Raw genomic sequence first — 15,538 nt, 5'->3', positions numbered from 1 at the left:
TGAAACATGGAACTGCAGTAATTTATTTATTTAATGATTTAATCTTAAAGTTTTTTGTTACAATTTCAAGAATCACCCAAGAAGTTCTTTCAATTCAAAAATCATTGCAACTGGAATTAAATATCGGTTTTCTACATTAATTGATGTCGATGGTTAAATGTCAATTATTAGCCCAGTAGAATGTCAACTTGTAGTGAATTTGTTGTAGACTGTGTCAACTAGTAGTGCGAGGGAACTGAAAAATAAATTCTTTTTAATTACCACGTAAATCTTCAAAAATAATTTTAACATAACTACAGAATGTTAGAGTAGAAGTTAGGCTCGAAATTATTTTGGTTTCGGAATAAATACACGGATCTACATAGAGAATAATAGGGCTTAAGCCCTGGCCCCAAGCGTCGATGTTACACAAAAATTGAATTATCATCATAAATTTCTAATAGTTTTTCATTAACAATGAGCACTTATCCTATAGTAAAATATTTTAAACCCCAATTTAAAGATTCTTAATCTAACAAAAAATGGGGTCCCATTGGATTTCAATAAGTCTTATGCCTCGGAAAACCTATATCCGGCTATGAGTGGGAATAGTTGGCATTGCTATGATTTTGCCTGTGTCTCGGCAACTTAAGTGTGAAGGACGGTCGTGGTTCTGTAATTTCACAATTAATTTTTAATAAATATCTTTTGTTATTCACAATAAGAAAATATATGCTCACGTATCAAAATACTTCGTAATCTTTGTAAATTGACTTTGATCAATAGGAAAACTTGTTTAAACATTTTCCCATTGAAACTTACCAATTAAATAATGCATTAAGCATTATTTGTTTCAAAACATTTTTTCTTTCCTGCAATTAGTAAGTTCGATACTGTAATTACAAAACATCTGATATTGCTCTTCATGAAAAACAGGCGATGCTTTATAATTATTAAATTGACTATTCTTGCAGAGAAATTTACAATCCCAAAGTTTTCTATTTTTTTCTTTAAGCAGAAAGTTATTCTTTTTGTTACATAAAAGGCATTTACAATTGTAGAAGTATAGTTCCTTTCATATTTTTCGTTGATTCATTTCAAAAGAAAAGTCGTAATGTTTAATTAAAAAAAAGTCGTAATGATTTTAAGCTAAAGGGTTTATACATTTATGGAAAGTCGATATAAATATTATTCGTTTGTAATATCACTTGTTGTATTGAAATAAATATATACAAGCCAAACAAGAACAGAACTCAATCAAGAAAAAATATCGATCCGCACTAAAGGACGTTTTCACTATATTTGCATTTTATTGCGGAGGCAGTAGCCTCAAAAGAAACGTCGCCTCCGTCCATGTGAATTTGTGGACTGTCCTGGAGTGTCAGTGGACTATCATTAATTGTATAAATAAACTAGCTGTTATTCGCGACTCCGCCCGCGAGGATTTTGCAAGCAAACCCCATTTATATTCAGTATTTCAACAACTATAATTGTTATATAACACCTACCGCCGAGAATGATGAGAATTGCCGAGAATCAAACGAACTATTTTCAATTTGATCAATTTTCTGAAACGTTTACAATCGTTCTATAATCGAACCGATATGCAATAACAAATTCGAATTTAAAACGGTTCGAACATTTTAATAATCGAAATAGATAAAAATATTTATAACAATGTCTGAAATGTTATTAATTTAACACACCTAAGTACTCGATGAAGACTAAACCCTCTCCGTCTCCCGCCCGCGGGGGAATTTCGAAAAATCCCTTCTTAGTGTGCATTGCCATGGCATACCCTAACTGTGTACCAAATTTCACCTCTTTAGGTTCGGCGGTTTGCTCTGGGCGATGATGAATCAGTGAGTGAGTCATTCAGTCAGTCAGCACAAGCAATTTTTTATATATAGATATAATTTGTAATTAAATGTAACAGCATTAAATATCGATTCTGTTGTTAGGATTAACAAAGGATGTTACGACACACGATCGAATATTAATCACATGATGTAGTTACGAAACAATATTCTATAAATAGTATAAAATTAACAGTCAGGTTCAAGAAGGAATACTTCGATTCATATCTAATCATTGTGTTTAGAAAAGAGGAAAATTTAATTACAAAAACAAAAATTTACGAATTTCTACTTCCTCCGAATTAAAATTTTTAATCTATTTGACAGTTCAAAAGATAAATTCATCAGATACAAAAAATACTTCCTGTCTTGTGTATTTACTTCGACCAATTCTGAATGCGACAAAAGTATTCGGATTTAGTGTAATGTACTGCGATTGCCAGAGAACAGAAACTGAAAAATATGCAACGAAACTATTTTTTTTTTTTATTATACGGTTATCGAATTATTTATCTGAACAAATATAATACTTTCTGTTCAAGGACTATCAGATAAAGTTGTGTGCAGAGGATTTGACAATATTATTTCCGAAAACAAAGAAGTTTTCAAACCACTCGCTATAATGTTTTGTTCTTTCATAGCATTGCAGTTCAGCTTAGTTAGAAAGAAAAGATTCAATTTTCCTAAAAATACAAGTGGATACAAAGAAGAAGAAAAAATAACACCGCTTCTGCAAAAGTTAGCCTTAGGTATGTTATCATATATGTTTAGTGACATTATCATGACTGTCTTATTAATCGATTTATCGTATTCCATTCTAACGAAAATACATGGTTCGGGACTATAATTGGGCATCTGAAATGTAAATCTTGTCTTAGTTATTATATATAGGATCAGACAGTTAAATTTTTGGTGTTAATTTTTACTGCAATGAGTCTGTTGCTTTCGAGAAGATTCAAATATTTATCCCAGTGCATTGATCAACTTCATCACGCTGAGAATAATTTGAAGGACAAAGTAGAAAATCTGCTAATTGCTCATTGAGATTGTTGGAGCTATCTGCAAGAAATAAATCGAGTTTCGGTGTTATATTGTTCCGTAGCGTACGGTTCTGGCATTTATATAATAAATTTTCTGGCTTCTGCCTTGCTTTTCTTCGAAGTGGACAATTATCTACGTATTGTACTGATCGTGTTATTTCTGTTTTTTCTTTTTGCCGCAATGATTGCAGCTCTTCAACTTTCAAAGTTTACTTCTCTGGTAAGACATCCGAGATAACGCATAGCTTGTGCACGTGCAGAGCTCGGTTTTCTTTGATTACATCTTCAAATATAAATTTTGGCAAAGTTTATTAACCACGTTAACAAGCTGTAAAAGTAAATCGTATTGTTTTAAGAACCAAAAACAATTATTCTGGTTTTAAAGATTTCGTTCAATCACTTCCATAACTTATCGTTTATGTTTGTGAGGCTCTGGACAGGTCCGAACCCTCACTAAAATTCGCGTTAAAATATATATGTTTAAATATAGTAGTTAGAAATAGATTTTCATATATGAAAACGCGACGCTAACTTATAAACAATAGAAGAATGTAAGTTCGTCGACCATCTCCGGTCGGAGATCGAATTGAACTTCGATTTTGACCTCTCCCGCGCCCCGAAGGGTTTCGAATTGTCATCGGGTGACAAGGAGAGACCAATCGGTAAGTGGAATTGGAGGAAAACGGATAAAACTCCGGACATTCAAGAATGCGACGGCTTCTTCTCCCGAAAGTTCCGAGTGATGGATATATTGTTGTGTGTGTGTCTCGCGCCCATCTTCGTCTCTCCATCTGCCGACCTCGAATCGACATCTTTCCATCAACGGAAGTCGATCGCATCGTCCCGGAGTCGTCGAGACGTCGGTGGAATTGTTCATTCGCGAACAAAGGACACTCCTTCAAAATGAGACTATCTTGGAAAAGAGAGGAAGACCTAGAGCCGCTGCCGACGTAGAACTTCTACGATCGCGGAAATCTTGTAAGCATCTTTCGTGTATAATAAACGGGTTTTGTTGTTGTAAACGAGGCATCTATCTCTGACTCAACTGCTTCCACACGTCGTTGATTGTTACCGCTCGGATGTCCAAACGGCAAGGGAGACGATGACGATATATATTGCATATTATCGTTAATCACTTTTTTTAAATGTCTCCCCCTCGGCCCGAACATTTTACTTACCATCGAGTGACAAATATAATAAATAATACCAGTTTAATCGCTTAATTTTAGAATTATTGAATTAGCACAATGTTAAATATTTTCGAGTATAATATAAATTTTGTAAGTTGTATTAATGCAATAAAAATAAAAATAATTTAATAGACCTATTTGAACGTTAAACAAGTTTTATTTCTGATGAAATTATAACATTTAATAAAATGCCGAAATATAAACGAAGCTTTTAAACTTAACTTCTAACAATTTATCCCGTGAATCCACTTCCGAAGCGTTTAGTTTCGGGTCGCACTTCGACGTCATCTCCTCCCGCTTTACTAATTCCATCTTCGACTTTGTCTTTGTTGCCTCTTCCCTTTCCTAATCTTCCGGCATTTCCGCTTCTGATTTCTCCAAATTCTCTTCTTCCGGTGTCGTGTCTACCTCCAATGGGTATACCGGAGCCCCTTCTTTCGGTTTCAATTTCCTTGGAATCGCTTCTTCCCTGTGGAATTCCTCTTCTTCCCCCTCGTTTTTCCTTGTCCCTTCTGTCGGCCAGAACGGAGACGACGATTATTGCTAAAATTAAAATCTGCAGAATTCAAAAATAAATAATTTCTTGCTTTTTCTTAAATACTTAAAAAGAGTTTCTTTAGACCAGTGTTTTTCAACCTGTGGGTCGCGACCCTCAGAGGGTCGCAAAGCTATATACGGGGGTCGCGGGTAAAAAAAAAAAGCCAAGTGTTTGTAGGTCCTACACTGCAATAAAAAAACTACAATTTCAATGAGTGCCTGTTTATTTTACAATACAATTGGTTTTTTGATCGATATTTAAATCTAAACAAAAAGAAAATTAAATACGTACAGTAATTTTTAAAATCACTGACATAGTTTTAATATGGCCGTGAGGGGTCGCCAGAATTTTTTAACTTGTAAAGGGGTCGCGTATTCAAGAAGGTTGAAAAACACTGCTTTAGACTAATTTTTAATTTAATGGTATTTCAATTGCTGTCGTAAAAATCATCACTTCTTTAATACGAGTAATTATTAAGTATTATTATCATTAAATTTACACTTGAAAAATATCTTCCGAATTGCCTCTCAAATTACTTATGATTTTAATTAAGAATCGTTTACAAAATAAGGTACGAATGTTCGGGACACAAAATTTGAACTAATTTTTTAACGAATTCCAATCGTCCAATCGACAGTTTAGTCATTTTTTTAACGACTAAGCTATTGATTAGACTTTAGTGATTTTCTTAAAAATAAGCAGTAACGAGTTGCATAGATTTCGGGCAAAAAAGTTAGAATTACAGTTAAGTCTCGTAACAGATGCAAAGTTTATACAAAGTCAAGACACAAATATTCCTTACGGAGCCGCCATATTGGGTCTTAGTTCGAAGGTCTTGCTTTGTACAGTACGTGCAGTAGGTTACTATGACATATAAAATACTAAAATCATGACTCTTCCGAAACTGTCAGCAGAATAAAGGAACCATCCTACACTTTTGGCTGAAGAATTTTTACAATTCGTTTCGGATTACCAAACCATTGAAAAAAATAAATGATAAGAAATTCGACAAATTGAGATCGGAAAAAAATAGCCAAAATCTGTCTAAAAGCACCGTACGTCCAAAGTCACAATACGATGACTAACTGGATACATCACGGTATCGTGTGTTTATAGACCTTAAACTGATGGCAGTAAGTGTGGTTCCATCTATTACGAGATTTTATTTTTAAAACGTTTTTATATTATTAATTATTATAAAACGACAAAAGGATTAATTTTCAGGAGAGAGAAGAGCTTTATAAAAAATTATAAAAGTCTAACTAGTCTAACGAGTAAAATTTTGATTAAATCCACCTTACTCTAGATATGATATATAACTCCCCCTCTTTCCCCACGCCTTCCACCTTTAACCATCAAAACTTAAAAGCATCAATCCCCCTTAACAGGCAAATCTATCTGAAAAATTTCAGAAATTTTCGTCAAAAAGCGCAGGAGTTATTAAGCTTCAAACTGGGTGACAGAATCGTGCCCCACACACGCACATACCTATTAACACAAGGGAAAAAAACGAATTTTTCTATTTCTTGAAGTTCCCCGAGTCAAAAAAATGTATATATAGGCCCATACATATAAAAATTTGCATCCGTCTTTTAAGGAGGAAAAAAATTCCAAGATCAACTTATATTATTTCAAACGTCATCATATAAAATTGGAACAATTGGGTATGGATACAACTTTGTCTAATAATGTAGCTCGATATTTAATTAAATATTCTATTCAACAAACTAAAACGAATGTTTACAACGGTATGAAAACTAACATTATATCTTATAAATAATTTATAAAAATATATTACACGAACAACACAGTGTTTTAAATATATTTAGAAACTTATAATATGCCTACTTACGGAGAACTTCATAACGTACAGTATCTGTCAAAAGTTTTGATACCGAGTGTTATCTTTTATACTGTCCAGAAAGAAATGGCAAAGTTTTGCTTAGCTCCATTCAAAAATAGAACACCGAAAGATTACAAAATCGTTTACTCTATAAAGAATGGACTTTCCTCGTTCTACGAAAAGAACCAAGGACAGCAACTAATTCACAAAACTTTGAAAATAGTGCGTAGATGTGATGTCGCCAAGACGTAGCATTTTTACAATTTTTTTACCTTTCGCAGACTTTTTATTTTCGGATTAATTAAACAACTTTTTCTGTCTTTTAATACGGCTTTGGAAAATTTTCCATCCCTTTTCAAATATCTTATTTTCTATTTAATAGCGAGGTTGCGGCCGAAGTTTTCATTTCTAAAACGTGAACGTGGAACGGCGAGCGCTGCTTACAAGATAGCGACGCTCGACGTTCGACAACCTCGCTAATTACTTCAATTTTAAACCGTAATTTAATATAAATTATATGTTTATTTCAACGATTAACAATTGGAAAATCGTTTGTAATACGCTTTTTCGTTCGGATTTGTTATAAATATAATTTATTTTAAAACTAGAAAAATAATAATAAAATTTATTTTAAAACTAGAAAAATAATAATAAATAATAAAATGGTTTGCGCGATTTATAATATAAAATTTTAAAATTTGATTAAGTATTTTGTTTTAATCACGAATGTGACGAGACTTATAACGATTCTGTTGTGTCTGCGATAAACTGGATATATACATCGCGTGACTTTTGTTTCGTAGAAATTCTCACGCCTGGAGGAAGATAACTTCGAGGGGCAAAAAGGTTAATTAACTCCTTCACCTTTCGATCGGCCGAGAATAACAAGAAGAAAGATAAATGAAATTTTAAACAGGTTATTCGAAACTCTAAAAAAATATTTAATATTTTTCCACACGCTCCAGGTATTCTAGTCGTACTCTGGTGTATCGCGGCACACCGATTGGGTAACGCTTATATACACTATCGTTTTTATTTCGGTTTTCAGCTACAAGTTATTCCTGTAGCAACGTAGAACCCGTGTACGATAAACAATATCGGAATCCCTATTATGAATTATATATTTTGGCAGACCCCTATTTTAATTTTCGCTCATTAACTACAATAATAGTCACCATTCGATTTATTGGTTATTGGTTATTGCTTTCCCGGCTGTTATATATAACATCGGTCGAAAAATGATCTTTACCCCGAAAATTTTTACATTTTTGGACTCGGGGAACCTGGAAACGTCGAGAAACCGAGGATTTTTTGTATGGCCGTTAGAGTGTATGTGGGGGAGGGTAATTTGTTCGTTCAATTTGTAGCTTAATAACTCCCGTATCAGTGAATTTTTTGACGGTTTCCGTTTGCGTTAATTTCAAAAGTTTTGTTAAAATAACAAGCAAAAAATCATAAAATTTAATAGAAACAGCTAATTTCTTTACTTTTTAAGAAGTTATTAAAATAAAACATTTTAAGATAAAATATACAACTTTAAAGTTTAAATTAGTTTTAATAATGTTTTAAAATATTTGCCAGATAATAAAATAAAACCAATTTTAGGAACTTGCTTGTGCACCCTGCAGATCTGCAGAAGACAGTTTCTTAAGTATTGACATGTATGTAAGTTCATCGTTTAGTTCGTAGCTATATTTTAATATCCTGAGTGTAAAGAAGGTGATACGTTTACTTTCGCACTTCCTATCATTTAACAAGCTCAATTTAACCAAATATATTCTATGTAAATCGTTAATTTACTTTTTCATTTCCTTCCATAAATAAGTAGAAAACATCATTATAAAAAGTCCATAAAATATAAAACTTGAGGCTATAGCTAAGCCAAATATAGAAATGGAACGGCTTTATGAGAGTCTGGGAATTACGGAGTATCCCGCCGACCAGCATTAGAAAATTTTTAAAAATGTAATCTATATCTATATATATTCCTACACCTATACCTATACCTATACCTATATCTATAGCTATATCTATTATATATATAAAAATGGACGTGTTTGTCCCTATATTTCACTCTGCACCAAAACTACACATCGCACATGAATGGCGTTTGTGTGTGGTAGTAGCCCCGAGTCTCCCATCGTACACTATGATGGTTGCGTCTCGATAGCTGTAAGGGTGTGGGAGATATAGAAGTTGAAATTGGTTGACTTCGAAAATGCGTAACAGTAGAAGTGTCAACAATAGAAGTGTCAGTAATGGAAGTGTTAACAATAGAACTGTCAGTAATGGAAGTGTCAATAATGTGAAAGTAGCCAAGGTTACTTGGTAAGTAGTACTCGAGTAACACTTACAGGCACTAGTCGGTAAGACCAGCTCTCAGTCGTCCAAGAACGGCCTTTCCCCGTCGTAGGGAACGAGTGTGGAGGGCTTTACGGTTATATTATAATTTAGAGCGGAAGTTGGTGAAGACGAATTCACCTTCTTCCTTCGTCAGGTTCCCGACACCAGTTTGTCAATTTATAGAGGCGCGGACAAACACGCGTATGCGATCTGATTCGGAATGAATTGAGGAGACATTCTTATATAATAAACATAAGTAAAATTTAATAAATCCAAACAACGAATACAGAAAATCAATAACAACGATTATATGACAAGTTAAAGGTTACGACTAAATCTATGCTAATGCGCGATCGAGAGAGAGCTCACAAAATGATTCTAAACATACGACCTGTTAGTTGTCGTCTTCGTTTCTGTTGATATAGGACACCTTGTAGATAGGGTTCATCTTCCTTTCGTATGGGAGATTAATTCTTGCACAAAAATATAAAGATATCACTTCTTCTAAGTGTAGACTCGGGACTTTGTCTATCGGGCTCCGTTATGGGCGTTGACCATCAGGAGGAAACGTATGTGGAGTCTGGACACTTTCAAATCGGTCGGAGGACTCCTCGAATTATGACTAATTTCTCCTTTTATTTCAAAACTTCGTCCAATCATCGTATAGTAACTCTTTCGTGAGAACGGATGAGAGGGGGATGAATGAGGGGTAACCATTTCCCATCTGAGCGAGATTTTTAACGGATAAGGGAAAAACAGCGGATGTTCTCCTCGATGAAAGGAAATAACATTTGTCATCAATTTTTCCCACGTCTAAAACACTAGTTTTTTCACACAAAATGAAATAATATTTTGTCGATAATTTAAACATATTAATAAAAATTCATAAATGAGGCCCAGGGGCCTTTCGGATCTCACAATAATAGAAGTGTCAATAATGAAATTGTTAAGAATGGAAGTGTTGAGTAACAATGGAAGTGTTAAGAGAAAGCGGCGTGCAAGATTTACAGGCGCAGATGCGGATTTTTGCTATTTTGCGGGAAATCGAACATATTTTTAGACGATGTAAAAATTCTTTAATTAATTAGTCTGGAAACGGGGAATCTAATTCTTGCATTCTGTTAAAACTGGTAAGATTGGCAACAATGTAATCTTATTTTTAATCTTTAATGTTTTGTATGTTTTTTAATGTCTTCATTTGGTTGAAAATAATATAAACTCTTTCTTATCTAAATTAAGTAAGTACATGGAAAATAATAACTTAAGAGTAAATGAAAATAAAACAAATTATATTTGTTTATCAAATAAAAACAAAAAAGTGAATTTAGAAGATATACAAGTAAGAATAAATAATGAACGTATTCAAAGAGTTAATACTGTAAAATATTTAGGAATCGAAATTGATGATAAGTTACGATGGAACAATCATATAAATAATTTAACACTGTCTTTATCTAGATATATTGGAATACTGAAAAGAATAATGAGTTTTTTAAATTGTGAGACTGTTTTGCGCTTGTATCACGCTTGCATGGAACCTAAACTTCGATATGGTATTTCTGTATGGGGTACAGCTTCTTCTTTTGTATTGAATAGATTGCAAGTTATACAAAATAACTTTATAAGAGCATTATATAAGTTGCCTTATGATTCCTCTGTCACTTCTTTTTATAACCAGATCAAAATTGATAAAATAAAAACTTTATATAAAAAACAAGTTCTTTTGGAAGGTTTTAAACTAATAAAGGTGAGCAAGAAAAAATCTTATATAAGCGAAGAATTAAATAAATATTTTAGGCCTTCTAATTACAACTACCGATGGAGAAATAACTTGCTTTTACCAAAGGTTAAGCATAGTTTTGGAAGAGATGCACCAATTTATCAACTTATATATAGTTGGAATGCCTTAAAAGAAGAATATAAAGAATTGTGTACTTACGGACAATTTAAACGGGCTGTGAAAATATTGATATGTGATTAGTTGAGTGTATTTTTTTGTTTTGATGTTATTGTATTTTTCTTTTCTGTTCTTTTTTGTTGTTTTGTTGATTGTATACTTGGTAAAAGTCTGTATCATTAATTTTTCTTTTGACCCTTGAAAAAGGCCAATGGCCATAGGGTCGTATGATTAAATATTAAATATTAAATATATTAAATATATTGTAATAGTCGAAAATGTTTTGGAATAGTCGAAGACCGTTATGTGTGACTAATGGGAATGGCATTTGGAGACGTGTGACACACATGCTTCAATTGATTTTTCATAAGTAAAAGTGTACGAATAACAGAAAAAAGTAGAAAGTGAAAAGTGAATAGAGAAGCGTGAAAAGTAAAAATATAATGAATAGTGATGTAACGAATATTCGGTTACTATTCGGTATTCGGCCGAATACCTAAAATCAGGAGTAAGAAATAACAAAAACACAGTAAATTAATCATTTTGGTATTCAGATTTAATGTTAGCAGGTTTTTTTTTTAACTCCTTCTGCCCAGTGGGCACTAAGACGGCCTCTTTTTGCAAGCCCATTATGGATTCAGCCAAACCCACAATGGGGATGCCGGGTGATGGAGGACAGGGGCCCGGCATATCCGAACGGACCACCCCCCAAATGTCCTGGGGATTTCTCGACCCGTTCAGATTCGAACTCGGGTCCTCCAAAGCGGTAGGCTGTCATTTTGACCGCTCGGCCATCCAGCCGCAATGTTGTTTGTTTATATTTATTTATAACTTATAACACGCAACAAGATAAAAAAGAAAATAATCACATGTATTCTCAATTTATAATTACAAAAATCAGCACACGTACACACCTATTCGTTCGAGAATCTGAGGGTCTGACCCTGCCTATCCTTCTTTTTAAGCGCTCGTCTTTGCTCTTCCCTTTCTCTTTCCTCTATAGCTCTAGACCAGTGTTTTTCAACCTTCTTGAATACGCGACCCCTTTACAAGTTAAAAAATTCTGGCGACCCCCCACGGCCATATTAAAACTATGTCAGTGATTTTAAAAACTACGTATTTAATTTTCTTTCTATTGGGATTTAAATATCGATCAAAAAACTAATTGTACTGTAAAATAAACAGGCACAGCCTTCTCACTGAAATTGTAGTTTTTTTATTGTAATGTAGGACCTACAAACACTTGTCTTTTTCTTTTACCCGCGACCCCCGTATATGGCTTTGCGACCCACCTGGGGGTCGCGACCCACAGGTTGAAAAACACTGCTCTAGACCACGTATGTGGACTGGAGCGATAGAGCATACATCATAATATGCGCTCACATATACATCATAATACGCGCTCACAATACTTTCGATTCGTCACTTTTCTGTCGTAGATTTTCCATTTTACAATTACGTGACTCATAGCTTGGTGATAACGAAGAAAAGAGACAGATAGGACGTCGGTATAAGTCAGTTATGATTTCAGATTCGAAACAGCTTGGTAGCCTGAACGGCCACAGGCTTTCTCCCGTGCACGCTAAGTGACTTTCTTACAAGCATTTAGCTTTCCGAAGTCTACGACAAAAATTGTTTGGCATTGACGGCCGCGAATTTCGTGCCATTAAGCTGCCTCGACTCGTTCGATTATGTTATCGACTCAATTTCATATTTCATATTTATTTTCACATTTTCACTTCGCGGTCCTTCTCTGTTCTTTTTCCGTTATTTACTCGGGTAGGTCATTTTCATTGTTATCCACATTTGATATTATCATTTATCACACATACTGCCATGACGCTCTTGTCTGTCCGCTACGACTGGCAAGAATGAACGCGATTGGCGAAGCGTAGTGACAGCGGGCCAATAGAGAGCAGGATCCTTGCCATAATGCGGTTTCCGCGCCAATTTTCGTACGTGTTTTAATCAAGCCGAATAGTTTGGCCGAATATTCGGCTATTCGGCCACGCTCCTGGCCGAATATTCGGTATTCGGCCTGAGGCCGAATATACTATTCGTTTCAACACTAATAATAAACAATGCCAAAGCGTAAGAAAGTATTTTTGCGGTCTCGAATTATACAACGTATCTCAAAGGGAAAAAATGGCGTGGAGAAATAAAACCACAGAAAAAAATGTACATCTAACATTGCTACGAGAAAATTATCAACGAAACAAATAATCAGACAGAAGAGCAATTTGAAAATTATAGGGAAACACATCGAACCAGAGAAAGATTATGTAGAGAAACAGAAACAGTTTTTTATATATATAAAAAACTATATTATGTATAAATGTACGAACAAATAAAAACCCAGCGAAGCGGGTATTTGCAGCTAGTATATACAGTGGTACCTCAGGTTACGAACGCCCCAGCATACGAAATTTTCAGGATACGACGTGAAATTCGAACATATTTTTGCTCCACGATACGAACAAAAACTCACCATACGACGTTACATTAGTTCGCATTTTTCATTTGTTTTTCTTACTACAGTTATTTTTTTAATGTATTACTTGGCTTTAATTTGAGTATGTTTTTCGCGTTGGAACTAATTATTTGGTTTTACATGTAACCGTATGGGAAAAGATGATCCATCTTACGACATTTTCATGATACGATCTCAGTTTCGGAACGGATTAATTTCGTATCCTGAGGTACCACTGTATATATAAATGGGCATGTTTGTGCCTATATTTTACTCTGCAGCCAAAACTACACATCGCAAATGAATGGTGTTTGTGTGTGGTAGTAGCCTCAAGTCTCCCATCGTGCACTATGGTGATTGCGTCTCGATAGCTATAAGGGTGTGGGAGATATGGAGGTTGAAAGTGGTTGACTTGGAAAATGTGTGACGCTTCAATGAGAACGTTCCAGTTTTTCCTAGAAAGTTCCAGAATCCAGAGATGAGATTTGGTACACAGTTAGGGTATGTCATGAAGACGCACACTAAGAAGTGATTTTTCGAAATTCCCCCGCGGGGGAGAGAAAGGGCATTAAGGCTTAACCTGAAGAAAGGCTTCTACTGTTCTATTTTAGATGCCATTTTTTGTTTTTAATTACGTTTTTTCTTCATTGAGTACTTAGGGGTATTAAATTGATAACATTTCAGACATTGTTATAAATATTTTTTATATATTTCAATTTTTTAACCAAATATTCGAACCGTTTTAAATTCGAATTTCTTTTTGCATATTGGTTTGATTATAGAACGATTGTTAACGTTCCAGAAAATTTATCAAATTAAAAATAGTTCGTTTGATTCTCGGCAATTTTCATCATTCTCAGCGGTAGGTGTTAAATAACAATTGAAATATTGAATGTAAATAGGGTTTGCTTGCAAAATCCGCTCGAGCGAAGCCGCGGGAAACAGCTAGTAAAATATAATATTACTACTAAATAATGTGTGTACAAAAGATGCAAGAATGTTAGAAATTTAAATTGCTTATTGCTTATCTTGAAACCGTGTCTTCTTTAATTTGTTTTTCCTTCACAACAAGGTGCATAATTGAAAATAGAGTTTAAAAAAAAGATTTTTGAATGTTAAAAGATGTATGCTTATCTAAAACTTAATCTAATCTAACTTAAAATCTAATACAGTATTTCGAAGAAATTATTTTAAATGTCGAAACATACTTTCGACATTTAAAATAACGAACAAGGAGATTCGAGCATCCCCTGGTACTCTTCTATTACTATACTATAGTCTACTTTATACATTTTAACTGCGTTTTATAAACTTTAATAATTTTACTTCTAAGTATAAGTACATGCATTGCATCACAAACGATACGTATAGTGCTTCTCTCTCTGTGTGTGAGGTCCCAAAAAACGGGTTGAAATTAAACATTTTTATTAGAAATTTGTTGAAATGAAACTAGAAAAAACCCTCCATTGTTAAAACCGATCAAACATCGGATTAGTTGTGTTAGTCATATGAAACCGCGACGAGAAAAATGATATTAATAAAACATCACGCAATAAATGTAAACGAGCGTCCTCCAGTAGAGATGGACCTTTGACAAGGCGCTCGTATACAAATAATTAGAACATAGAAAATCTTGAAGAGGGAAAGGTTAATGATAAAATGGGATATCGGGATATCGCGTTGGGTCGTTAAAATTATAAAATGTATCAGACTAGACAACAATTGGGGAAAATATGAGCGCAATTTCAAAGTTCCATCAACACTTTCCATCCAGAGTTAACTGATGGTGTCAAGTAGATTCTTCAAAGCAGACCTTTCTCGTGACCCGAACAGGTGTCGTCTTTCGCTTAAGGACAGGCAAGGAATCAATCGGGAAGCACGAAAGAGGGACGTGGAATCCAGGGGCGTGCCGTGACATTTGATGATAGGGAAGCTATGTTTTTGTAAGAAGCCGACTTCCAGGGGCAATCAGTCAGTGATGGTCTAGTGTCCATTCGTATTCGTTTGTTCGATAAGCCAGTAAAAACCGTAGACTTCTCTAAACGTATTTTTAATTAATAGATTATCTAACGCACTTAATAAATAAGCGAGTTCAATATAATTAACTCCGTTATATTAGATTTAATAGATTCTCTACGCCCTCTAAATGCCAATTTTCGCTTCGATAACGTCTACTAATTTAAATATAATATATCTATTAGCCGTAACTATCTTGCTATAATTTTCAATATTAATTTTATATTGTTTACTAATGTTAAATTCTATTCTATTTTGATTTCCAAATTGCTTCAATTTTACGAAAGAATCGATGCGAGATTTAGGATTTTCGTGTCTTTTGCCAGCTTTACTCAAATTATTTAAATCGTCAAAGCCAATCTCATT

At 34.1% G+C, this 15,538-nt stretch overlaps 1 protein-coding gene across 1 annotated transcript; it reads right to left on the bottom strand.

Moving 5' to 3' along the window:
- Nucleotides 1-4,202: 4,202 nt before the first annotated feature.
- Nucleotides 4,203-6,612, bottom strand: LOC111628395. The gene is made up of 2 exons (XM_023372171.1): nt 6,456-6,612; nt 4,203-4,621 (listed from the first exon to the last, which is right to left on the bottom strand). Exons 1-2 carry the CDS (start codon nt 6,465-6,467, stop codon nt 4,298-4,300), a joined length of 336 nt encoding a protein of 111 aa, XP_023227939.1. The 5' UTR covers nt 6,468-6,612; the 3' UTR covers nt 4,203-4,297.
- Between the last annotated feature and the right edge of the window lie 8,926 nt (nt 6,613-15,538).

Source organism: Centruroides sculpturatus, unplaced genomic scaffold (assembly GCF_000671375.1).
Source record: "Centruroides sculpturatus isolate CEXI.00-Female unplaced genomic scaffold, Cexi_2.0 scaffold483, whole genome shotgun sequence".
Lineage (NCBI taxonomy): Eukaryota > Metazoa > Arthropoda > Arachnida > Scorpiones > Buthidae > Centruroides > Centruroides sculpturatus.
The sequence above is the reverse complement of the archived record's forward strand: the minus strand, read 5'-3'. Positions and strand labels throughout refer to the sequence as shown.